Below are 27,850 nucleotides of genomic sequence, written 5' to 3' on the forward strand. Positions count from 1 at the left end.
ACTTAAAAGCACACGTATTGATTTTTTGATTGTTTGCTTTTCTCTCTCTCTCTGAAATTCTCTGCTCCTGATGCGTGCACTCCTTTGAAGAGAAAGATATGTTTGCATTCTTTTAATTGTGAGAAAGAACTGTCATCTCTGTCTTGTCATGGAGCACAGTTTAAACTTTTGACTAAAGGGTGTTATCTCATGTCTAGAGGGCTCTAATAATGTTAACAGTGTGGGAGAGTTTATAAGGGCTTAAAATATATAAAATAACTACACAAACATATGGTTTCTACTTCACGGATTTTCATTTATCGCAGGGGGTTCTGGAGCGCAACCCCCGCGATCGAGGAGGGATTACTGTAATCACTCCTCGATCGTGGGGGTTGCGTTCCAGAACCCCTCGCGATAGGTGAAAATCCGCGAAGTAGAGACCATATGTTTGTGTAGTTATTTTTATATATTTGAAGCCCTTAGAAACTCTCCCACACTGTTTATAAATATTCTCCACACAGTTATACAGTAAACCCTCGTTTATAGCGGTTGATCCGCTCCAGACAGATAAATGAATTTCAACGAAGTAGGATTCTTTATTTATAAATCTAATATTTTCGCAGTTAGAGCATAGAAAACCTGTTTACGACCTTCTAAATACGTTTTTTAACATTATTAGAGCCCTCTAGACATGAAATAACACCCTTTAGTCAAAAGTTTAAACTGTGCTCCATGACAAGACAGAGATGACAGTTCTTTCTCACAATTAAAAGAATGCAAACATATCTTTCTCTTCAAAGGAGTGCACGCGTCAGGAGCAGAGAATGTCAGAGAGAGAGAGATAAAAGCAAACAATCAAAAATCAATAGGGCTGTTGGGCTTTTAAGTATGTGAAGCACTGTGATAAAGTGGCCGGAATGAAGGAATCAATGTGAAGGTAGTCTTTCAGCATTTTTGAGAGGAGCGTCCGTATCTTCTAAGCAAACAGCCCCTCAGCTCACACCACCTCGTCAGGAGCAGAGAATGTCAGAGAGAGTGAGAGAGACAGAGAAAAGCAAAGAATCAAAAATAAATACGGGCTGTTAGAGCTTTTAAGTATGCAAAGCACCGCGTGGGAAGCATATCGTATATCATTGAGGAGTTTTATTTAATACCTAATACGTGCTCTGATTGGGTAGCTTCTCAGCCATCCGCCAATAGCGTCCCTTGTATGAAATCAACTGGGCAAACAAACTGAGGAAGCATGAACCATAAAATTAAAAGACTCATTGTCCGCAGAAATCTGCGAACCAGCGTAAAATCCGTGATATATATTTAGATATGCTTACATTTAAAATCGGCGACAGAGTGAAGCTGCAGAAGTCAAAGCACAATATAGCGAGGGATCACTGTATTTTTTGTGAGGTGGAAACCTGACATAGTAAAGCTCCGCAGGCTCTGCAGCACCCCCTGTGTGAATTTCCCCTTGGGATTAATAAAGTATCTATCTATCTATTGTCACAGGCGGCTGGGGTTGGAGCCCAGCCGGGACGCCCAGGAGAACCAGAGGAGGACTTGTGCCTCCTCCAGACCGTGAGGGGGCGACCGCCCTGGTTGTATTGGGGGCCACGGGTAGAGGGCTTGGAAGCCCAGCCCTGTAGGGGCCCGTGGCTACCGCCAGGCGGCGCCCCAATGCCTAGAAGTGCTGGGGGGAAGAGGACCTGGAACAACCGGAGGACTTCCGGCTACACAGTTGGTGCTTCCGCCACACTCGGGTCTGTCGACGGAAGCTCCTCAGAAAGCACCTGGAGCCCATCCGGGCATACATAAAAGGGGCCACCTCCCTCCAGTCGACAGCGAGAGTCGGGAGGAAGCAAGACAAAGCTGGCGAGAGGACAGGAGGCGGCCAGAAAAGGACTGTGTGGCCTGGACTTTGGGGGATCGGTGCTGGAGGCACTGGGGTTTGTGAGTGCATGTAATTGTTAATAATAGTCAAAAATAAACGTGTGTTGGGTGAGATATGCTGTCCGTCTGTCTGTGTCCGGGCCAGCGTCCACACTATCTATCTATCTATCTATCTATCTATCTATCTATCTATCTATCTATCTATCTATCTATCTATCTATCTATCTATCGCTCTGGGAGAGATACTGCTCTGTGTATATTCTCTCCCCCGGTCCTTCTATTGAGCAGGCATCCTGCGTAATTGAAGTGAAATAATCACAAATAAAAGCACCAAAAACACGCAATAATTGCAAAAAGGTCATTCCAGATATGAGTTTCCAATTGAATTGTCTCAAGATGGCGATCATCTGGTCTTTAGTTCATCTGGTAGGATCCAGGTGGACAGACACCAGAAGTGACGTCACTGATGCTATAGCCGTTAATCGTCTACAGAGGGAGGATGAGAAGAAGCAGTAGAACACAGCGCCAACCCTTGGAGTGGCCGGAACCCCCTAAGGTGTCCCCTATGCACACGTGTGTGACAAGCTCTTAAGAAATAGGACTGGCTCTGCCTAACTGTACCAGATTTTCCAATAATCCCACTCTGAGTCTGATGTCATTTGGCTAATTGGTGATTTATTTTTTTTGTTTTTTTTTTCATCACAGGTGCTTGAGGAATTGGAACGAGACCTCGGGATTGTATCTGCTTCGGGACTGAACTCAGAGGAAAGCAGCAGATATGAGAAGGACGTCACCCTCTACAGATGTAAAAATCAGGAGCTCCGAGCAGCCTTGGCGTGTAAGGAAGAGGAGCTTAAAAAGTCCAAGGTCAGCCTGAGCTCGCTAGAACAAGAAAGGGTCAGATTCCTGAAAAAGGTAAGGGATGATGAGAAAGACTACAAGGTATAACCATTGTGGCCACTAGAGGGCACCAAAGAGCCCCCAAAACCCTAATCATGAATGTTTAGACAAGTCTCAGGTATAAACCAAAGGGCTTTTATTTTAAACAAAATATCTCCAAACAGCAATAAAAAGGCACAGTTCTTTGTTCTTCTTCTCTTCTATTCCTCCCAGGTGAGTGTTGCCTGTCTCCTCTCCCGGCTCCAACTCGCAGTGTGGTCTCTTTTATTGAATGTTTCCGATGCCAGGGCTTCACTCATCGGAAGCACTTGTGGGCTGTAAGGAAGTCCTAAACAGCAGGGAGTGTAACTCCCTGTAGCACCCCCTAGTGGTACTCACACACCCCAGCAGGGTTGTGCTACTGGACTACAATTCCTAGCATTCTCTGTGGATGTCAGAATGGGTACCAATGTCCAGGGATGCTGGCATCCAGTTGGTCGGGGGAACATACAGCCTTGAAATGAAGCTTCCCACGATCCCTTTGTGATATTGGCATCCTGGACAGTTGAGGAACTTCCATGAACCCCAGTAAGGATGCCAACCCATACATGCAGTCCATTACACTATGAACATCACAAGGAAATTGTCGGACCCACTGGTGCCACTTGTACACTTAATAGGGAGACAGTGGGCCCTGAGACATTCCTTAAAGATGTCTGATCTGTCAGTGTTTTACTAGAGACGACGGGGATGCCATTGTTCAGCTTGACCATTTAGGTGACATGTGTGTGGAGTTATGGGTGTGACAACTGGGGTAGGAGCATACAGTAGGTTTATAGGGCCAGTTTTGTCACATGTACAGAATACAATGACATTCTTACTCATATGTGCCATAAGAGAAACAGATGGCAATGATAAAGAGTTGGGATACCAGCCAGGTCACCAATTAAAATTGGTTTTGGGAAATAAACAAAAAATACACACAATTATTGTAGAGTCATCTACAATAATTGTGAGTTTAGAAAAGAGCCGTCCTAAGATGGTGGAATTACTGGTTTTGGATCCTTCTGAAAGGAAGAGGTGGGACCAGAAGTGACATCAGAGTCGTTATTGCTGTCAGTCATCTAGTCTGCAGGTGGAGGAGAAAGGCATTAGGGCACAGCGCCATCTCCTGGAGCAGCAGTAGAACTACAGTCACCAAAGCCCTCCAGCTGCCCCCATTTCACCATTAACTGGTGTCAAGACCCGTGAAAATAATGACCTTACTTTGAAACTTCTGTCATCCTCACCTTAAAACTGATGTCTTCTTTATCGGGAAACCTCTGACTTCCTAATCCAAATAATTATCTTTATGGCACTAAGAGTAGAAAAATAACAACAAAAGAAGATAAATATCAGGAGAAAAGAAAGAGAAGATAAATATCAGGAGAACAGAAAGAGTTGAAAGGCAAGCAAGTATTCTAACCAGAAGACAATAATAAGAGTGTCACAACTTTGAAATGAAAACCAAAAGTTAAAGTCCATTAAGAAGAAGACCACAAAAAATACTGTTAAGAATATGTTATGTCTGTGTGTCTGTTCTCACACATATGTGCATGGGAGGCACCTAAAGGGTCTGAACGAGAGGTCTTTCCACTGCAGACCAATTACGGGAAATTCCGCCTGCTCTCGATGACATCACTTCCGGTTCTGGGCCCAGTGATGGCACCTCTGGCCCCGATGATGTCACTTCTGGTTGTGGGCTCAATGACGTCACTTCCAGTTAATGTCCTGATGACGTCACTTCCGCCTTTGGCCCTGATGACCTCACTTCCTCTACTCTCCCTTTAAACCGCCATCTTTGCCTCATCAAGTCAGTTCTGGTTTGGACTCAGATCTGTACACATATGCACTTTTTATCCAACACTTTTGGAGGCAGGAAAAATGATACTTTGTAGCTTCTCCAAACCTTTTTATGTCTCGTCTTTGACACTGTGTCTGTGTGTGTGTGTAAACATGATAAGTTGAGTACGCTTTCACTTTGGTCAGCCAAATTTTGCATACAAGTATTGGGTACAAAACGTAGATTTCTATCAATTTTTGGGCAATTTCCGCTAACTGAAGTATACTTTACCTTTTATTGATGCAGCTGCAGAGTCCAATTTATTCAACTTTACTTTTATAATAATTGTTCAATATATTATTCATTTCATTTGATTTGTTGTTGATGGTTCTTTAATGCACATAATCTAAAAATATAAACATCATCTTACAGTTTACTCCTCAAATATCCATCTCATCCAGGAAACAAACCCCGGGCAGGGCGCCAGCCCCCCGCAGAAATATCCATCCCCATATCTGAATATATGAAAAAGTCGAGGGGAGACCACTCCTGATTTATTTTATATCAAAACGTCTCTAAAGTCTCCATTGCGTTCTAACATTAGATCTTTCTTGAACCGTATGGCTTGTCTTTGATTTTCACAAAGAACGCTTCAGTTAAGGGAGCTCATGTTATTCTCTGGACTGCTCATTTTTTATAGCATGATGAAGACCACGTTACTCTTTAGATGGACTTCTAGGCATTTACACCACTGTAGGACCGCCACACAACCCACCCATTATAATGACTAATCTTAGCCAACAATGTCGGAGTGGTCACTCTGAGCCCGCTAATCAGAAGGTTGCGAGTTTGAATCCCATAAATGCCAGAAGCGATTCACCTCCATTGGGCCCTTAACCTGCAATTGCTCCATTCTAGATATGAAGGACGTTAACCTGCAAGCAGGTCTTCCAACTTACAGGAAAACTTGGGGGTTGGTGACAGGATTGGCACTACAGCCACCATAAAAAAAAAAAAAGTTACACTGTTCCAGTGTGGTGCTGAGGTGTCACCCATTGCATGGCTGAACTCGGGTCCAAATTTGGGAGCCTAAGGTGGTTCGTCGTGTGTTGTATCAGTGTGCGCTCCCAACCTCCTCCTCAGTCAAAATCCATAGAAGTTGTTCTGCTAAATTACACGGAGATGCCGCTTTACCACAGCAGAGTTTTTACCAATGGATCGAGAAGGTCACAACTGGTTGAACAAGTGTTCAGAGTGAAGAAGCAGCAAGAGGCCCATCCACTTCCACTACTGATGATGACTTCGAGCTTGCCGTGATTTTAACAAACCGACGAGGGTTTCAGCTCCTGGTACATCTGCAGCTCATAAAAAGTGGCCCACTACTGTTTGTTCTTCTATGGTGAAGATGGAGAGTGGAGTGGTCATGTTCTCATGTTCTGCTAGAAAGAGACTCAGGCACTCAGACACGCCATATTTCCACATATGAGCGGGGAAGGCCAGCCCAAACAAAAAGTGCAGATAATTATTGGCTTACCTTCATAAATTCTGACCAAAGAAAGTGATTAGATGATGCTGACATCTGTGTGACCGATGTCCGCACCACATTGTCTTTATTATTCTGTAAACACTCTGACATCTGAAGCCACGTAATGCTACTAACATGCAGGAAAATGTCAAGCCGTGCTCACGTTATGGTTTTGGTCTCTCCAGGTGCTGGATCTTCAGAGCAGTTTGCAGGTGAGGTCATCTGGGTCTTCACCCCCTCTCAGCCCTTCCAGCTCCTCAAGCGAGGTGTCCAGTTCATGCTGGGCTTCACCTCCCCACACCAGCTCTCCTGGGCCCGCGATAGGCAAACTGTGTTCTTCACCCCTGGGGGACAGCGGAGGTGACACACCAGGCAGCCCGCCAGCCCTGACCAGGGCACAGATGTCTCCGCAGGCTTTGATGGCAGGCGGCTTTGAGAGCGAAACTGAGCGGCTTCAAAGGTAATGCTGGGTTAGTCGTCTTTGGGTGGGCTGTGCTTGGCCATAGGGTTTTATTTTTGTGGGCCTTTATTATGATTAGGGGACAATGATGGTAGTCATGTGGCAAAGTAAGTGCACCCCCTTAAAATGTTTTTTTTTCTTGTTTTTAACACATGTGGGAATCCCAAGATTTGATCTTGAGTGAGAAAGTCAGAGAGCTCTTTTAATTTCAGCATGGTAGAACCTCAAACTTCAAACTAAACTAAATGTCTGAGGATTAAATAAGTCAGGATCCTCTCTCCTGAAGTGCTAATGATTTGCTCCTGATTCCAATTGCGGGTATTTGAGGTACTCATAAATGTATCACACCCTCACTTTGTTTTAATCACCTGCTCAAGAGCCTGCTCTGTCCTTTCTGAAATCGTTCCTCTGTGTTGTTAGACCAATCCAGCCTATCGCAGATATGGACCCCCCAAGTACTTGTAGCAGTGCAACACCTCCAGATCCCCTCCCTGGCCAACGTCGATATGCACTTCTTTGGTTTTCCTGATGTTACGTTGCAGACACTTCTTAAAGTTCACCCCCAGACTCCTCTCTTTAGTCTCTATCCCCCTTATCAATACCACCCATGAGTACAGAATCATCTGAGAATTTCCACAAGTGACCTGACCTGCTGTTATATTTATAATTGGAGACGTACAAAGTGAAGAGTGAAGCAAACAGGCCTGTTCATGTGGCACTCCAGTGTAACTCCCATCTACATCAAATACACAGGCCTGGAGCCTCACAGAGTGCAGAACGTCATCTACAGACAGACAGATGTGAAAGATGGCATATGACAGATGGACAGGAGAGAACAGGCACTATATAATAGACAGAAAATGTAAACGACTCTATGTAACAGATGGGAAATACACAATAGACAGATTTACAGATATGACAGACACTATGCAATAAACAGATGTGAAAGGCACTATATAATATAAATGAGAGAAGTGCTATATAATAGATGTATAGGTAGAAATGGAAAATTGGAATAAAGAGACAAACATAAATGGCCTTATATAATTTATAGAGACAGATATGGCATGAAGGATACTATGGAATAGAGGGATAGAAAGAAAAGGCATTATAAAATAGATAAATAGACAGATAGACAGATAGATGTGAAATGCATAATATAATTAATAGATAGATAGACAGATAGATAGATGTGAAAGTCACTATATGATAGATAGATAGATAGATAGATAGAGTGAAAGGCATTATATAATAGATAGATAGATAGATAGATAGATAGATAGATAGATAGATAGATAGATAGATAGATAGATAGACAGATAGATAGATAGATAGATAGATAGAGTGAAAGGCATTATATAATAGATAGATAGATAGATAGATAGATAGATAGATAGATAGAGTGAAAGGCATTATATAATAGATAGATAGATAGATAGATAGATAGATAGATAGATAGTCAGTCTACAGAGGAGTCCAAACCATAGTCTGTATGCATTGTGCCTTTTTGTTTCTTGTCGTTTTTTGTTTTCATGGTGTCTTCCTTTTTGTTTTGTCCTCCTTAAGATGCATCGAGAGGTTGAAAGCACGTAATGACCGCCTGTCTGCAGCTCTGGACAGAAGGAAAGGAGAGGCCGAGCAGATCAGTATGGTGCTGGATCAGCATGAATCACGTCACACTGCCCTGCAGCTGGCGCTCAAGTCCAGGTATGAATGACTGGCAGCTCCAGGGGTTTCCTTCTCTTTTTTTATTCCATCGTCTCAGGTTGCACCTTGACTTCTACTCGGCATCACAGACTTTTGTTCTTTACAAATCCTTGTCTAATCCCGTCAGCGGTGATTTTCTGTGTTGTATTCTGCAGTGAGGCCTGTGAGCAGATGTTCAGGGAGCTGCTGGAGATGTACGAGACGAGGAATGTGGACCTGGTTAGCACACAAGTGACAGGTGAGTACTGACCATTTAAAGCTTTAAAACGTACTAGCCAACCCGCGGCGTACCATACGCCCATAATGAGGCCGGACTTTTAATGATTTTTAAGCACAGGGAGAAAATTAACATTTGAAAAATCGGTAATGTAATAAATCAGCAAGAAAAGCAACATTGTAACAATGCAAGGAACGAACCAACACACAATCGTTCGTGACTGAAAACTGACGGACCGTCCTCGCACCTTCTCTTGCCAGACAGAAGGATGGGGGTGCACGGCGCGGAGTGTGGAACGGGAGGAGAGGAGAAGGACGTCCATTCAGCTCCCTCCTTCATGCTAGTCTGCTAATTTCTCGTTCAGTATGCACTGCCCGCTCATGTGCCCACCTCCAACTCGTCACTTGAGTCGTCGTCTTTACACAGTCCAGATGTACCTCCACCAAGACACCCGACCACGGTAGTAGCGAGGTGGGAGGGGGGTGTGTACAAAGGGTTGGGACATAACCAGTGGGAGCGTATGAGTCGCACTTAGTGGGAATTCCACGGTTTGCAGCCCGAATGGGGTTCAACAGCTTACCCACGCCAAGTAGACACACGCTCAATGTCATGCATAATTATTTATTGAATGCTAAGCACTTCTGGAAAGACACAGATGTCTAAAATGGGTTGGTGTGAGAATACAGCAGTAAGTGAATGAAAAGATGGAACTCTGGAGAGAGCAAAATACAACACAATAAGGGGCTTTTCCACTGCATAGTACGGCACGACACGGTTCAGTTCAGCTCACTTTTGGGGGGTTTTCCACAGGGAAGAGTACCTGGTACCTGGTCCTTTTTTTAGTACCACCTCAGCCGAGGTTCCAAGCGCGCAGAACCGTTACCAAAACGTGACGTGTAAACTCTGCTGGTCACTGATTGGCCAGAGAAAATCGTCATTACTGCGTCACTGAACTTGCGACACGAGACACAACAGACCCGCTAGATTTTTAGCACAGCCAGCGAAGGTTCGGACGCGCCATTTTGTTTTAACCAAAAATGGCTGTTTCCTGGTCTATTGAGGAAGTACAGACGTTACTCTCGTTGGTAGCCGAGGAGCGGATCCAGCGAGAGCTGGATGGGGCGACACGGAATGAAGAACACCATTCTGTCGATATGCTCCATTGTTGTGTGTTTGTTTGTGGCACATTTACAGAATAACTGGAGTAACAGAGTACCCCGGCTGCCTAATCAGGTGGCCCTGCCTCACTTGGCACAGCACAAAAGAGACAGGGCAGGCAAACAAAAAATAAAGTTCCCAGTCATTTACTGGTTTACCTTTAGTGATAACAAAACACAGCCCTATACGTTTGAAGCTCAAAAAGATCAAATGAATTCCTGAGGTTAACCTGGTGAGCCAGAGGCAGGGATTGAACCTGCAACCATGATGTTCTATGGCTGATGAGATTAGGAAGCATACCGACTCTAAATGGAGAGCTAAGACAAGAAGATCCAAAGCAGAGTGGCCTTTTGTTTTTATGTTCTTCTGCCATTTCATGTTTCAAATATAATATTTGATTTCATTTGTAGGGGAGCCAAATGGGAGAGGGAAAAGTCCAGAGATGGAGAAATCACTCCGGGAACCATTGGAAGGATCAGAAGGAGCAATGCACAAAAGGTTCATGCATAACTTTTTGGTCAATGTTGTATGATTTCTAGACTTCAATAACCAAAAATGAAACAAATGCAGAATTACTGTAGGCATATTCTACCCTTCGTTTAACTGTGTTTTTGGGAGCCTCTGCCTTTCATTGTTAATAAAGGAACACAGTGGCCCAAAAATGGCATGTTTTTATATGTAACTTACACCGTGTAGTTTGTACTGATGACAGAGAAAATATGTAATCTTGTGATTTCATGCAGAATGGAAAGAAATGTGTTCATAATATAATAGAAACCAATGGTGACCAATATTGTACAATGGCAAATAATGTGAAAAAGACAGGTAGATGTGAAAGGCACTATATAACAGACAGACAGACAAACAGACAGACAGACAGACAGACAGACAGACAGACAGACAGATAGATAGATAGATAGATAGATAGATAGATAGATAGATAGATAGGAAAGGAGTTACATTATAGATAGATAGATAGATAGATAGATAGATAGATAGATAGATAGATAGATAGATAGATAGATAGATAGATAGATAGATTGATATTTTATTAATCCCAAGGGGAAATTTACATACTCCAGCAGCAGCATGCTGATGAAAACAATATTAAATTAAAGAGTGATAAAAATGCAGCTAAAAACAGACAATAACTTTGTATAATGTTAAAGTTTACCCCCCCCGGGGTGGAATTGAAGAGTCACATAGTGTGGGGTCTCCTCAGTCTGTCAGTGGAGCAGGACGGTGACAGCAGTCTGTCGCTGAAGCTGCTCCTCTGTCTGGAGATGATCCTGTTCAGTGGATGCTGTGGATTCTCCATGATTGACAGGAGTCTGCTCAACGTCCATCGTTCTGCCACGGATGTCAAACTATCCAGCTCTGTGCCTACTACAGAACCTGCCTTCCTCACCAGTGTGTCCAGGCGTGAGATGTCCCTCTTTTTTATGCTGCCTCCCCAGCACACCACCGTGTAGAAGAGGGTGCTCACCACAACCATCTGGTAGAACATCTGCAGCATCTTATTGCAGATGTTGAGGGACGCCAGCCTTGTATGTATAGTCGGCTCTGTCCTCTCTTGCGCAGAGCATCAGTATTGGCAGTCCAGTCCAATTTATCATCCAGCTGCACTCCCAGGTACTTAAAGGTCTGCACCCTCCGCATGCATTCGCCTCTGATAATCACGGGGTCCATGAGGGGCCTGGGTCACCTAAAATCCACCACCAGCTCCTTGGTTTTGCTGGTGTTCAGGTGTAAGTGGTTTGAGTCGCACCATTTAACAAAGTCCTTGATTAGATTATTTCCTTACTTTCTTTTTGAAGTTTCTGGCTTACAAAATGCTGCTCTGTTTTCCGACTACGATTTAAGATAAACATTTTGGCTCGGGTTACTGGTTTGTTAAATTCTCAGTTACGATTCTTGACTTTGTTTCATCTCTTGATTCCTTGTAACACTTTTACTGCTGCAGTCAGCACAAACCACACAAGTTATACATGGACTAAATGACCTTCTCTCATCTATACGATTCTCTACATTGTTATGTCCCCCTGTCTCTTTCACAGAATCCATGGGGCTCCCCCTACAGGTCGAGAAGTAGCATTACGGGCCCACATCCAGCAGCTCAAGCAGGAAAGAGCAGCAATGAAGATCCCCATACTGGAAGCAAGCGCAGAGGGGAGGCCTACGCCGGACACAGACACCCTTCCTGGGCCCAGACCGCTACACGCCTTGGACACTCCGAGTCCGAAACGGGAGAAAGCCACCCTGCTGCAAGAACTTGTAGGAGTCAGGGTAAGGCCAGAGGACATCCGCTCTAGAAGACTTTCCCTTCACATCTGCTTTATTGCATAGCCTTGGAGTATCAGGTTAAGCCTCTCAGGGAAGGCAACCAAGTTTAAAGAGACAGCCATAGGAAGTAACGTAAGATAAGGAGAGAATCGAAACCACAAATCAGTCCAATCTCTCAACCAAGCCAAATCACTAATACCGAAATTGAAGTATAGATAATCAGAGCAATCGTCGGGAACCAAGAGATCTAAATAGAACAAATAATGTATTAGAATATCCGCAAATGTAGATAGTGACACATCTAACTCATCTAAGAATTGACATCTAACTAATTGTGATATTGGCACTTGGTTGGCGCCGACCCGACACAGACTGACACCAGAGGCACGGGCAAAATCAACAAAAAGTTTTTATTTTCTTCAGTTGAGGGGCATGTCTTCCCCGTGTCCCACTAGCCCTACACAGTCCTAAAAAACAAAGAAAAATCACCCCAAAACATACTCTTTCTCCTCCACTCCTCCCAGTGCAGCATCGTTGTCATCGTCATCATCCCGACTCTGGCGCCCTGAGTAGTGGCTGCAGGCTCCTCTTATAACCCACCCGGAAGTGCTGCAGGTGCTCGTTGACCTACTTCCGGTTGTGGCTGCGCCCCTCGCCTAGACAGGCTCGTTAAGCCGTGCAACTCTTTATGCCAAGATGAGCTCCGGTGTTCCATGAAAGTGGCCCCAACACAACTCAGGGGGGCTGCCAACAAAGGTTCCGAGGGACATAGCGTTTCTCCTATGGCTGCTTCCCCGGATCTAATGACAAAGGAGCGTAATCTAAGATTCTTGTAGCGTTGCGCTGATAACGTTAATCATGTGACTGCATTCCATGGTGTCACAAAATTGTAAGAACAAAATGATGGTGTAAATGCCACAAAACATTTCCCAATAACTGCAAAATTCATAATTAAGTCCTAATTAAACCCGTCTCGGAACATACAGTGAATTTCGGGCCCCTTCACTTTTTTCATATTTTAATATGTTGCAGCTTTGTGCTAAAATCATTGAAATTAATCTCGAGCAACACTGAATACACCAAAAATGACAAAGCGAAAACCGGATTTTTGGAAACTTTTGCAAATTTATTAAAAACTAAGCACGGTACCCATCGAAAATAGGTAATAATTATTAAAGAATATTTGCTACCTCTTGTTTTACGTGTACCTTTGGCACCTCTCCTCCTTATTCATGTGGGTCTGAATGTCTCTTCACCGGCGAGTTTGTTGCCGTGCAGCCTAATTCTCAGTCTCTGTCTTTACTTTTGAGATGCCTGTCTCCGGTCCTATCTTGGTTTTATACTTTCGGACTTTGAAGGCAATTCTCTCAGCACGTGTCTTATGCCTTTACTAATGTGCCTTCATCAATGCTCCCTCTCTCTCATGTGCGTTCCTGTAACGCCTGCTCCTCAGACCCTGGCATTATTTTCGAGGCGCCTTGCTCGCCTCCAATCTTTCAGACTTTGAAGGTGACTCATTCACTGTGTGTTTTAGGGCTGGTGTATACTTACGTACACTTCATGGCTGCCACGCGTTCCCAGCACCCTTGTGACACGTCCTCTGAGCACGTCGTCAGAAATGAACGCGACGCATGCATGAGTGGCAATACCAACAAAAATTTTGGTGCGGTGTGTGTCAAAGTTTTGGTATGTGACATCGGCATTGTTGTTTACAATCGTCTCCAAAGTGACAAAGATGCCTGTCAGAACTGCTGCCGTCAAATCAGCAGCTCTTTGAAAGTCGATGTGGAAACGTACAAGATAAAATGGAAACAAATTCGAGACGGATATGTCAGTGCAAAGCAGAAAATGTACGAGAAAAGAAGTGGGGGCCGTTGCAAGATAACACAGTGTGACGTCAAGCCGCAATGCCGATCCAAAAGGATCAATGTGCGCGTTTCGATGTTTGATGAATGATACGATGCGGTGAAGCAAATCATCAAACTTAAATGCTGACACATGAAACATTCATGGTGCTTTTCTTCATTCATTTCTTGCATAGGCAATACAAGTATCACATATTCCCCATCGTAATAATGCAATACTTTTAAAGGTCTCACATACCATCTTTCTTGTCGCTGTTTTCGTCTGTTTTACTTCTTCACAACAGCATCTCGCACTGCCACCCGGTGGAGTCCTCCAGATTTATATAAAGTACACATGCAAATATAGTCAGTACACATCTTGCATAGCGGTAGCATCTTCAAGTGTACGTGTCGTATAGCATCAAGTATATCTCGACCCTTACGTCTTGACCGGCGTCCTCATCTGTCGAGTGCATTCCCATAGAGCCTGCTTCTCAGACCCTGTCATTGTTTTCTAGGCTCCTCTCTCACCTCCTATCCGGTTGTATACATTCAGTCTTTGAATGGCGCCTCTGTCCTTGTGTGCGTCTTACGCCTTTACTGACATCTCTTCACCGGCGCCCCCTCTCTGAAGCGTGTTCCCATACAGTCTGCTTCTCAGTCTCTGTGTTTATTTTCGAGAAGCCTTTCTCCACTCGTATCTTGGCTTTTCACTTTCAGAGTTTGAAGGCGACTCTCTCAGCGTGCGTTCCTGTAAAGCCTGCTCCTCAGACCCTGTCATGATTTTCGAGGCACCTTGCTTGCCTCCTATCTGGTTTAATACTTTGAGCCTTTTAACGCGCCTCTGTCATTGTGCGTCCTACCCCTTTACTATCGTCTCTTCACCAACGCTCCATCTCTCAAGCACATTCCCATAAAGTCTGCCATTATTTTTGAGGTCCAGTTTTATACTTGTCGTCTTTGAAGGTGACACTCTCAGTGTGCCTTGTGCGTCTCCCATTCACACTTCCTCTAACAGTCACATCACCAGACTGACCAATCACATCAAAGCCAAACTGACCAATCAGATTGTGTAGAGGTACCTGACACACAGGCTTCTGTATTTTATAATATAATAGACTAGGGGACTTCGCCTCCTGCTCGCTTTGCTCGCCAAGCCCCCTGCCTGCGCTACATGCCAGCAACTTCGTGTCTCTGCCTCTCGCGTATTTCACTTTCACCAAACAACAAAACTTTTTTTCTCGTGGATACGCCTCTTTATTGAGAAGAAACACTACTTTTCCCTGATGGCAACACGAATTAGACAATCTACAAGTTTCTGACAATATCTACATACTTCTGTCATATTACCTATGTCTATATATTTAATCTCTTTTCGCTTTAACCTTTTTATCAATATCACATTGAATTTTGATTCCGTGTTTGGAATTACATCGTGACAACACATCGTATAATATATAACGTGAGTGAATATTGTTTCTTTCTCTCTACACGAACTGTATCTAACTGTAGCATTCACTCAAATGAAAAATGATTGAACCGTGTGCATAGTTGTAAATGTTTTAGATGTGGGCAGGACTTTTCCAAATCTCTTTGCATAAAGTTTTGTCTTGCGGGGCTTGAAATTTTCTCCTGCGAGATTTCACTTACACCAAACAACAAATCTTTTAATTCTCCCGGATACACCTCTTCATTGGGAAGAAACACTACATTTTTTTTTTCCATGATGGCAACACGAATTAGACGATCTACAAGTCTCCAATTTAAAGTTTAAATCTGAACGATATATTCGATCTCTTTTCGATGTTCCATTATTTCACTGAGTAATAATTTCCGTTTGCGCTAATGCGATCTTTACTATCATTTTTTTGAGACTTTCAAATTTTCGTACTTCTGTAATCTCTAATGTGTACCTAACCAACATTTTTGAATTCTTTACAATGTTCTACTTTGTCATCTACTCTTTGTCTTTTATTTCCGGCCCAAGGTGTGGATAAATCTCTTGGCCCAAAGTCTCATCTTGCGGGACGTGAAAGTATCTCTCTGAGAAAATCACGTCTTGGTTCTCTTCCCAAGATTTTTTTTATTGTAATAGAGAGATAGATTAAATGCGAAATCTCACATTGACACGAGTATTCAGACCCTTTGTTGGAGCCCCTTTAGCCATTCCAGCCTGCAGTATTCTTGGGTTTTGGTGGGACAAGCTTCACTCAAGTTGGATTTGGGGATTTTTCTTCTTAAGCCTCTCGCAGGTTGGATGGAGACCATCATTAGACAGTTGTCTTCAAGTCTCTCCTATAGGAAAAGGAAAAGATTTAATTTGGTATCAGTTTTGCCTTCAGCAATGCCTGTAATTAATTGAAGAATTCGGTAAGGCTTATACTTTTATTTACCTTACCTTGTTCAGTTGTAGGAAGCATTCTCTGGCCATTAGACGTCTGAGGGGGTACCCACAAATAACTAGAATTGAAAAAAAAATGTTTTAATAACTTTTACGTACTGAAACTTTAGTCTCCTTCAAAGTCCTCTCCATGTGAATGAATGCACTTGTCCCAACGTTTGTCCCACTGGTGGAAACATTTTTGGAATTGCTGAAGGGGAACGTTGTCCAAGGCCTGCAACGATTTTTCTTTGACTTCATCCACGGTACAAAACTGATTTCCTTTAAGTTCTTTCTTTCATATGCGGGAACAAGAAAAAGTCGCATGGAGCAAAGATCAGGCGAGTAGGGAAGGTGGCAAGAACTCCAAGACACACAAGTCAATTCAGAAATCTCTTCAACAGTCCAACGACGATCTTCGTAAATTTCATTGCGAACTTTTCCAAGATTTTCATCATTCCTAATTGTGGAAGTTTGGCCAGATCTTGGTTGGTCAATAAGTGACATTTCCCCTCGTTTGAAATGTGAAAGCCACTTGTAGACCTGTGTTTTACTTAAAGCTTCCTCTTTAAAAGCAGTTTTAAGCACGACTACAGTTTCAGCAGCTGTTTTCCCGAAGAGAAAACAAAATTTAACGCAGACTCGCTGTTCTTTATAATCACCCGTCACAAAAAACGCAGAACACGTTTAATAAGCACCAAGAAAAACCGACACGGAATGCCGTACAAACAGTACAGGACAACACCACTTGGCAGACTGCCACAGAATACTGTAAGTAGGCTACACCTAGCGGCGAAATTCGCAACTAAGTCGAGATTTTGCACCAGGTACAGATTCCAGTTATTTTTAGGTATCCCCTCATATATTAATTTAACTGAAGAACACTTGATTTAAGAAAAAGAATATTAAAATGCATTAATAAACACAAGAATTTTAAAAATATCATAACTGCAACTTATATTGACATATAAGACAGGACACGACAAGACAGACGAGACAGACAACCATTTAACATAGACAAGATAAAGAAGAAGTTAAAGAGTTTATCTTAGCAAAGATTAACAATTTTATGATGCACAGTCTTTAAGGATGCTGTTGGATGTTGTGTGGAGTCCGGGTTCAGGTGTCTTTTAGCGACATGGTCCTTTGTATCTGGTGTGTTGTGCTTTTTCTTGCCAAATTCTTTGCTGTGTCTTCTGCAACATCATATGGAACAGCGTTACTCTTCCTGACCCAAGAGTGTAGATGGTCAAGTTCCCTTCTTGAAATAATGGATGCTACTCAGTCTATTCAGACTAGGCTTAGCACTCGGCTTGGCTAATTGCGCCTCAGCTTTCTGGTCCACAAAGAGAAGAGACTGTCAAGTTTAAGCTCCCCAAAAAGAGGTAGCAGCTCATCAGCTTTTTTATTTCAGGGAGTGCAAGAGGTCATTTCAGAGAAAGTTCTTCATGTGAGGAGTGCAGCTACTTTATGCATGAATGTGTAATCTTTAATGATTAGAATTTAAGTCACATCCAATTACAAAATCAGTGCCTTCTCCTAGGCGTGTTAATTAGTCCGTCACAGATGTCATTCGTTGAAGCATAGCTCTTGGTTTGGACTTTGGTGCCTTTGGTCAGAAGAAGTTCAACTCTGATTTACGCCTCTGTTATCTAATGAAGTACATGTTGGGTTTAAAAGACCAAATTAACAGCTATAACGAATGATAACTGTAACGGACAAAATAATGCGCCTATGTGAAGACAACGATTGTGTAGATGTTTTCAATCTTTTATTTTAATTATTATTTTATTGAAATCACACAACATTTCATACAAATAAATCAATTTTTACAAAAGTAAGATCAAAAACAAATCAACCCGCACCCCTGAGAAAGAGAGCTAAGCCAGCAGAGTAAAACTTAAAGCTATTAAAAAAAAGTAAATAGATGAATTAATGAATTAGTGAATAAAGATAAATAGAGAAGTAAAAGAAAAGGGGAGAGAATCTGCTTCCTCGGTGCTTTAAAAGCTTATTCTAAAATGTTTTTTGAAAAAGTTCTGCACAGATCCTCTAAGTGAGAATTAGATTTTTTCCAATTTCAAATCGTATAAAACATCAGTTACCCATTGACTTAGAATAGGAGAGTTAGGATTCTTCCAGTTGAGCAAGATAAGTCTACGTGCCAATAGTGTAGTAAAGGGAGTTTGTTTGTCCTTCTCCACTTTACGCCCATCTGTGAGCCCACCAAACACAGCTGTTAATGGATTCGGAGGGATTGTGACCCCATGGCTGTCCGAAACGCATTTAAGGACTTTGGTCCAGAATGATGTTAATTAGGTGCAGGCCCAGAACATGCGGCCCAGTGAGGCTGGAGCTCGATTGCAACGTTCGCAGGTTGGGTTTTGCCCTGGAAACATTTTGGACAATTTTAAATGAGACAGATGTGCTCGATATATAATTTTGAGTTGAATAATTGTATGCTTTGCTCACATGGAGCTCAAGTGAATTCTCTGCATTGCTGCCTTCCACTCCTTTTCTGAGATGTTGAGTGAGAGATCCTTTTCCCACCGTCCTCTTGGGACTGTAAAATGCTTTTATATACTACAGAAAAGCTGTCTGAGTTATCAAGACTGATCGATATTTTTTCCGGCATAGAGGGATGTGAGAGGTGAGGAAAATTAGGCAGGTTCTGTTTAACAAAGTTTCTGATTAGAAGGTAGTGAAATAAATCTGTTGCTGGAAAGTAAAATTTGGAGTGCAATTGTTCGTAGGATGTGAAGATGTTGTCTATGTACAGATCTCTAAGTGATTTAATCCCAAATGTTTTACAGGCAATAAAAATTTGAGAGGGTGGAAAAAGGTGGTTCTCATGCAGAGATGCCACAGATTAAAGCTTCCCTATCTTAAAATACTTCCTACATTGGTTCCATATTCTGAATGAGTGAAGCACAATTGGGTTGTTAGTATATTGGCCATAACTGGCATTTATTAGAGCACAAAGCAAGGGATATAAAGAAGTACTGCAAGATTTTATTTCTATTGTGGACCAAGCCTGTGTGTGTTCATCTATTTGTGTCCATGTCCAGGTTTTTATAGTTTGTATGTTTGTTGTCCGGCAATAAAATTGAATGTTAGGTAGAGCCATGCCACCTTCTGCCTTAGGTCTTTGTAGAGTCGCTCTTTGGATACGTGAATGTTTTGAATTCCAAATAAATGAGGTTAGGGTTGAATCTATCCTCTTAAAAAATGATTTATTGATGTATCATGGAATGTTTTGAAATAAAAAGAGAAGCTACGAAAGTTATTCATCTTAACAATGTTAATTCGTCCAGCTAGAGTGAGATGAAGGGTTGACCATCTATGAACGATTGTGTAGATGGAAGTGACTTAAATTCAGTACAGGCTGGCCCTGGTATGAAGAGTTCACCCAGTTTTTTGGAATGTAGGTTGAGGGTAGGTGAAGTGGCCTGTCTGCATCCATTTTAAATCTGCTGTCTTAACAGGCTTGGTGTGCCTCTAAAGCCTAGCAGAATGGGCAAAGCCCACTCTGGTCCCTCTTAACAGCATCATACACCCCTGGGCAAAGTAGTATGTTGGGGCCTGTGTTTTGATAGAAAACCAGAAACATACATAGGCATCAGAAACATCGTGGGCCCCAATGATCCTGGAGGCCCCAGCCAGTGCCCATATGTTAAGATGGCCCTGTGCCCACTTTCTCCTACACTCCAAAGATATTCGATTGGCTTCAAGATTGGCACTCAAGAACATTCTGAGAATTGTCCATTAGCCAATCCTGCAATGTCTTTGCTTTGTGCTTAGGGTCATTATGTTGTATGAAGATCAACCTTCGGCTCAGTTTTTGACTATACTTACGCGCGTACTTTATGTAAATCTGGAGGATTGCACCAGGTGGCAGTGTGAGAAACCAGCACGCTGAGAGAACAACATCCAGTTTCGCTGTGTTGTGAGTAAAGATCTTAAGATAAACATTTTTGGCATTCTGATGCTGTTGTGAAGGTGCAAAAAAAAAAAAGAAAAGACGTTAACAGCAACACAGAAGGTGAATAGGAGGCAGCTGAAGGGCTTGGAGAATAATGGTAACACATCCACCCAGGGGTTGGTAGGGTGCACTAACGCTCTTTCTAAGTTCCCTGCAGACCTTTCCCAGGAAATCCCACCAGGAACCACTGCCTCGACCCAGGACATGCCACTTCCAGCCCCGGCCCCGAGGATGACATCACTTCCCCCGGACCTCCTATAAAAGGGCAGTTCTGTTTTGGACTCTGTCTTGTAAACATTACTCGCTACCAAACCCTTTACTTTTGCAGCCATGAACACATTATATGGGTGGCTGCCCCAAACCTTTGCAATGTCTCGGGTCTCTTCTTGTAACAGTGGTATGTGAGACCTTTAAATGTATCGCGTCATTATGGTGGGGAATATGCGACACTCGTATTGCCTGTGCGAGAAATGGGTGAAAATAAGCAAAGTGAATACTTTCACATGTCAGCATTTTAGTTTGATGAATTGCTTCACCACATCAAAACATTTGAAGCGCTCACATTGATCCCTTGCTGTCACATGTTGATAGTCAACAACGATGCTGACGTCACGTACCAAAACTCAAACACACACGCCACTCAGGTTTTTGCTGGTACTGCGACTCGCACACACATTGCGTTCATTTCTGATTACGTACTCAAAGGAACGCATCAAAAGAGCTCTGGCAGCCATGACAGTGTTCTGAGCGTGAAGTACACTCACCTAAAGGATTATTAGGGACACCTGTTCAATTTCTCATTAATGCAATTATCTAATCAACCAATCACATGGCAGTTGCTTCAATGAATTTAGGGGTGTGGTCCTGGTCAAGACAACAACAACAACATTTATTTCTATAGCACATTTTCATACAAACAGTAGCTCAAAGTGCTTTACATATTAAAGAATAGAAAAATGAAAGACATAATTATAAAAAAAATAAATCAACATTAACATCGAATAAGAGTAAGGTTCAATGGCCAGGGGACAGAAAAACAAAAACTCCAGACGGCTGGAGAAAAAATAAAATCTGTAGGGATTCCAGACCATGATACCGCTCAGTCCCCTCTGGGCATTCTACCTAACATAAATGAAACAGTCCTCTTTGGATTTAGGGTTCTCACGGAAGGGCTTGATGATGATGATGGTCACGTAGACTTCTTCCTTTTAATCCGTCCATCATTGTTGGAGCATCATGAAGCTTTGAGTAGGTGGAGGTGGCGCAGGCCACCACCACAAAGAAACCGGAAAAAGAAACAGAAAAGAGAGTAGGGGTCAGTACGGATTTTAGAGCCACCATGAATAGTTGTTATGATGAATTGAACATACAGAGTATCAGGATTAAGTTAACTTACGATTAAAATGAAGTTATAAAAAGGCCATGTTAAAGTAATGTGTTTTCAGCAGTGTTTTAAAGTGCTCTACTGTATCAGCCTGGCGAATTCCTATTGGCAGGCTATTCCAGATTTTAGGTGCATAACAGCAGAAGGCCGCCTCACCACTTCTTTTAAGTTTTGTTCTTGGAATTCTAAGGAGACACTCATTTGAGGATCTGAGGTTACGATTTGGAATATAAGGTGTCAGACATTCCGATATATAAGATGGGGCGAGATTATTTAAGGCTTTATAAACCATAAGCAGAATTTTAAAGTCAATTCTGAATGACACAGGTAACCAGTGTAGTGACATCAAAACTGGTGTGATGTGTTCTGATTTTCTTTTCCTAGTTAGGATTCTAGCAGCTGCATTCTGCACTAGTTGCAAACGATTTATATCTTTTTGGGTAGTCCTGAGAGGAGTGCATTACAGTAATCTAGTCGACTGAAAACAAACGCGTGAACTAATTTCTCAGCATCTTTCAGTGATATAAGAGGTCTAACTTTACTTATGTTTCTTAAGTGAAAAATGCTGTCCTAATGATCTGATTAATATGTGATTTAAAATTCAGATTACAGTCAACAATCACCCCTAAGCTTTTTACCTCCGTCTTGACTTTTAATCCTAATGTATCCAGTTTATTTCTAATAGCCTCATTGTATCCATTATTGCTGATCACTAAAATTTCAGTTTTCTCTTTATTTAACTTGAGAAAATTACTATTCATCCATTCTGAGATACTAGTCAGACATTGTGTTAGTGAATCAATAGAATCGGGTCATCAGGTGCTATTGATAAGTACAGCTGTGTGTCATCAGCATAGCTGTGGTAGCTCACGTTGTGCCCTGAGATAATCTGACCTAACGGAAGCATGTAGATTGAGAATAACAGCGGACCCAGGATAGAGCCTTGTGGAACACCATATTGGATATCATGTGTCTTGAGTTGTAATTCCCACAACTAACAAAATATTTTCTCCCTGTCAGGTAGGATTCAAACCAATTTAAGACACTGCCAGAGAGGCCCACCCATTGACTAAGGCGATTTCTAAGAATGTTGTGATCAATGGTGTCAAATGCAGCACTCAGATCTAAGAGGATGAGAACAGATAAATGGCCTCTGTCTGCATTTACCCGCAAGTCATTTACTACTTTAACGAGTGCAGTTTCTGTGCTGTGATTTGTTCTAAAACCTGACTGAAATTTATCAAGAATAGCATGTTTATTTAGGTGGTCATTTAACTGCATAATGACTGCCTTCTCTAGAACTTTACTTAAGAAGGGCAGGTTAGAGATGGGTCTAAAATTTTCAAGAGCGAGGGGTCAAGATTATGTTTCTTAAGTAGGGGTTTAACTACAGCAGTCTTAAGACAGTCTGGGAAGACCCCAGTATCTAGTGACGAATTTACTATGTCAAGAACATTATCAATTAGCACGCCTGATACTTCTTTGAAAAACCTTGTTGGTATCGGGTCAAGGACGAGGTGGAGGGTTTTAATTGAGATATTATTTTTGTAAATCAGGTAAATCTATCCTAGTGAAAGAGTTTAATTTGTTTATAACAGGATGTTGGGGTTTAGGGGATCCTTAGTGTTGGGGAGATATACTATGTTATTTCTAATATCATTAATTTTTGATTGAAAATACAGCGACAGCCTCACAGGTTTCACTGGAAGCACTTAGGAGGCATTCCTTTGAGCTACCTGGGTTTAGTAGGCGATCAATTGTTGAAAAATAAGACTCTAGGATTACTAGAATTGTTATTTATAATCTTAGAAATAGCAGCGTCTCTCAAGACGGACAGTGTTATTGTATTCTGTTATTTTGACTTTTAATATTTCGTGGTGGATAGTAAGTTTACTCTTCCTCCATTGACGCTCAGCTCTACGGCATGTTCTCTTTAAATCAGACACTCTTTGGGTCTTCCATGGTATAACAATGCTAGAAGATTTTTTCACTGTCTTTTCAGGTGCAACTATGTCAACAGCAGCTCTCACTTTAGAATTAAATCTTTCCACCTTACTATTTACATTGTCCTCGCTATTATAGCTGGCACTATAAACGGACTGATTGCTTAAAATGTTTGTAAGTTTTAAAGCTGCTGCCAATCAAAGAAGCGTTTTTAACAATATGCTTCTCATGAGTGTTTTTATCATTATTTCTATATTAAAAGTAGAAGAAAATGGTCTGATAGACCAATATCAATGATCTGTTTTATATCAACTTTCAGTCCTTTAGTAATCACTAAGTCTAATGTATGACCTGCTTTATGTGTAGGCTGATTTATGAGTTGTCTCAAATCAAAAGAATCCAGGAGGTTCATAAATTCTTTTACTTTTAGATCACACTGATTATCTATATGAAAATTAAAGTCGCCAACTATTAGGAGTGTGTCATAATTAGTAATTAAAATTGACATTAAGTCAGAGAATTCCTCAAAAAGCGCGTTATATTTAGGAGGTCTATACACGGATAGTATTAGAACTTGAGAATCTCCATGAATAACAACGGCGAGATACTCAAAGGACTTGAACTTACCAAAACTGACATCTTTACATTTTAATCGCTCGAGTAAATGTTAGCCAATCCGCCCCCTTTTCCCTGGCGGTTTGAATGAGTAAAACTGTAATCCGGAGGCAGATTCGATTAAAACTGCGCGCATCTGAATTAAGCCATGTTTCATTTAGTGCAATAAGATCTATTTTTTATCACTAATAAGATCGTTGATAAAAAACGTTTTGTTAGTTAAAGCTCTAACATTTAATAGTGCCATATTTAATGTTTCGGAGGTGCAGAGATGAGTACTATGTGCGTTATTGTTATTTGGAATAGGAACTAAATTATTATTATTAGCGCTCTGTGTATATTTTTGTTTAATCTGTGATCTGTTTTATAGTTTTAATACATTGTTCCTCTAAAATAGTGATTTTAATTAGATTATTGGAGTTTATGCCGTATTTCCTAGGTTTTCTACGTGCATTGAGATTGCTTATTACAGTATTAATGGTGTGCACTTTAACGGAAGACTCTATTAAACATTCATCATGTCCTGGCACAACAGTATTATTTCGGAAGGGGTTAAGAGCAGAGATAGATAGTCAAGAAAAACGAATTACCTTGATATGTTTTCGGAGAGGACCCGGCGCGAAACTGTTCGGATGCAGGCCATCACGCTTGAAGAGACGCGCCTTTCCAAAAGAGATTCCAATTGTTGATGAAACCGACATCCTTCTTCTTGCAGAAACCCTGTAGCCAGTTGTTCAACCCTAGCAGACGACTGTAGTACTCGTTGGATCGTCTGACGAGAGGTAGTGGACCCGAAACGAAGATCTTTGCCGATGGGGTCCTCTCCTTCGTGTCTCTAATCAGAGCTGCGAAGTCAGCCTTCAGGATTTCTGATTGTCGGTGCCTTATATCGTTTACGCCGGCATGCAAGACGATTGATCCAACTGCCCTCTCCTTGTGTTTCTCGTAGACTGCTGGCGCACGTTTCATTACATCTCGGACACGAGCACCGGGAAAACAAGAAACAAACGATTTTGCATTAGGGCATGCGACATTAAGGTTTCTAACGATGGAATCACCTACCACTAATACATCACCAGGTGCTGAAGGCGAAATGGGGACGCGGAGAGGGTCAAACCGGTTCTGAGATAAAATGCTTGCCTGTGCCGATGGAGGTGCTCTGGCCTTGAACCCCGCCTGCATAGCTGAAATCCACCGAGGTCAGCAGCGGCTCGCTCCTACGAGACGCGGGGGTGAGGTCGGCACAACGCGGGGTTGATGTTTCGCCGGTTCCAGATGGCAAGGACGGTTTATCCAACAGCCGGGCCTTCAGATTTCTCAGGTATTTCCGTCGGGACAGGAGTTTCTGAATCTTTTCATCAAGTGCTTGGAGTTCCTCAATTACGATTTCAACGCGAGTTACCCCACTGTCGGCCATTTTCTACTTCGTGCCCTAGGAGAAATGAGAGAGAGGTTAGAGAATCTCCTGAACTCCAAACTGAATGTCAGAATGGGAATGAAAGGTGATTTAAGCAATTTGGAGCGTGGCATGGTTGTTGGTGCCAGACGGGCCGGTCTGAGTATTTCACAATCTGCTCAGTTACTGGGATTTTCACGCACAACCATTTCTAGGGTTTACAAAGAATGGTGTGAAATGGGAAAAACATCCAGTATGCGGCAGTCCTGTGGGCGAAAATGCCTTGTTGATGCTAGAGGTCAGAGGAGAATGGGCCGACTGATTCAAGCTGATAGAAGAGCAACTTTGACTGAAATATCCACTCGTTACAACCGAGGTATGCAGCAAAGCATTTGTGAAGCCACAACACGCACAACCTTGAGGCGGATGGGCTACAACAGCAGAAGACCCCACCGGGTACCACTCATCTCCACTACAAATAGGAAAAAGAGGCCACAATTTGCACGAGCTCACCAAAATCGGACAGTTGAAGACTCGAAAAATGTTGCCTGGTCTGATGAGTCTCGATTTCTGTTGAGACATTCAAATGGTGGAGTCAGAATTTGGCGTAAACAGAATGAGAACATGGATCCATCATGCCTTGTTACCACTGTGCAGGCGGGTGGTGGTGGTGTAATGGTGTGGGGGATGTTTTCTTGGCACACTTTAGGCCCCTTAGTGCCAATTGGGCATTGTTTAAATGCCACGGGCTACCTGAGCATTGTTTCTGACCATGTCCATCCCTTCATGACCACCTCGTACCCATCCTCTGATGGCTACTTCCAGCAGGATAATGCACCATGTCACAAAGCTCGAATCATTTCAAATTGGTTTCTTGAACATGACAATGAGTTCACTGTACTAAAATGGCCCCCACAGTCACCAGATCTCAACCCAATAGAGCATCTTTGGGATGTGGTGGAACGGGAGCTTCATGCCCTGGATGTGCATCCCACAAATCTCCATCAACTGCAAGATGCTATCCTATCAATATGGGCCAACATTTCTAAAGAATGCTTTCAGCACCTTGTTGAATCAATGCCACGTAGAATGAAGGCAGTTCTGAAGGCGAAAGGGGGTCAAACACCGTATTAGTATGGTGGTCCTAATAATCCTTTAGGTATGTGTATAAACTGGCCCAAATATATTTCTTTACATTTTGTACGAGTTTTCACAGAGTTCATTATTTATCGTATATGCACAGACCAATACTGCAGAGTCCTGGTAATGAACGGTCCAGTAGTCAACGTGTTAAGCACTCAAGCATAAATGTTTTCTATCCCTTGTGGTACACTGAAAAAGTACAACCACCATTCAACTTAAAATAATTAAGATAATGATTCACACTTAATATTTTCAATCTGAACCAATATAATTCTTTTTATCTTATTGAACCTACAATTTTTAAGTTGAGGTAAATCATTTAGAGTGATTGGGTGTACAGTAATTCACTTGTTTTCTACTGAAGTAAATCTGTTTTTTAAGTTGTTACAATTTAAAATGGTTTATTGGTTGTGACCTGTTTTTATGCTATTAGAAATATTATGAACATAACATATTACAATGCTGTACTTTTTACATTTATTTAAAAATCTAGTGCAAATACATAAGCATTTTGCAGTGTAAATCTCAAATAAATGACAAAAAATATTTAATGTTTCTACAGCTTTCTTGAAAATATGTTTTATTATGAGTTCTTATACTTAAAATGAACAGTTGAGAAACAGGGTTACCTACCAGAAATCCTCCGTTATAAAAGTCTGCTACTGAAAATGACCAGACCTGTATAGCCACGTCCACTCCACTCAGGAAAGTGTTCTTCTTTTTTGGCAGTTGGAAAGCCAGCACACTGGAAAGTTCGACCGGAAGAAAATACAAAGGGCCTCTCCCACGCAGCACACGAACAACCTAAAGTATTAGGATAACTGAAATAGGATTTTTATGTTTATTCCCCTGCGGTGGGTTGGCGCCCTGCCCGGGGTTTGTTTCCTGCCTTGTGCCCTGTGTTGGCTGGGATTGGCTCCAGCAGACCCCCGTGACCCTGTAGTTAGGATATAGCGGGTTGGATAATGGATGGATGGATGTTTATTCCCTCCACCATAACTTACTTTGGTACAAACAAATTGTTTTACTTTGATTCAGATCAGAAACCAAATATTTTAAGCTACAATACTAAATGACTAATCTTAAGTTGCTTTAAAGGAAAATTTTACTTTGAATGAACAACATCAATGTTATACTTTTTTCAGTGTATAGCGGGTCCGCGGCTTAGAAGAAAAGGACAGATTTTAAATAAATAATTGGTGGACATAGCAGGTTGGAAGATGACTGACTGACTGCCTGACATTCTGA

General features: G+C 42.1%; 1 protein-coding gene across 4 annotated transcripts in view; it reads left to right on the plus strand.

Moving 5' to 3' along the window:
• ushbp1 (Usher syndrome 1C binding protein 1) overlaps positions 1-27,850 on the plus strand; it is an 87,586-nt gene that overhangs the window by 39,228 nt on the left and 20,508 nt on the right. For all 4 annotated transcript variants that reach the window (XM_039767070.1, XM_039767071.1, XM_039767072.1 and 1 more), the window contains 6 exons: positions 2,569-2,778; positions 6,275-6,549; positions 8,116-8,256; positions 8,412-8,494; positions 10,042-10,129; positions 11,689-11,917. In XM_039767070.1, coding sequence (XP_039623004.1) covers positions 2,569-2,778; positions 6,275-6,549; positions 8,116-8,256; positions 8,412-8,494; positions 10,042-10,129; positions 11,689-11,917 — 1,026 coding nt within the window. The remainder of the gene's footprint in view (positions 1-2,568; positions 2,779-6,274; positions 6,550-8,115; positions 8,257-8,411; positions 8,495-10,041; positions 10,130-11,688; positions 11,918-27,850) is intronic.

The sequence above is a fragment of the Polypterus senegalus genome, chromosome 10, assembly GCF_016835505.1.
Source record: "Polypterus senegalus isolate Bchr_013 chromosome 10, ASM1683550v1, whole genome shotgun sequence".
Lineage (NCBI taxonomy): Eukaryota > Metazoa > Chordata > Cladistia > Polypteriformes > Polypteridae > Polypterus > Polypterus senegalus.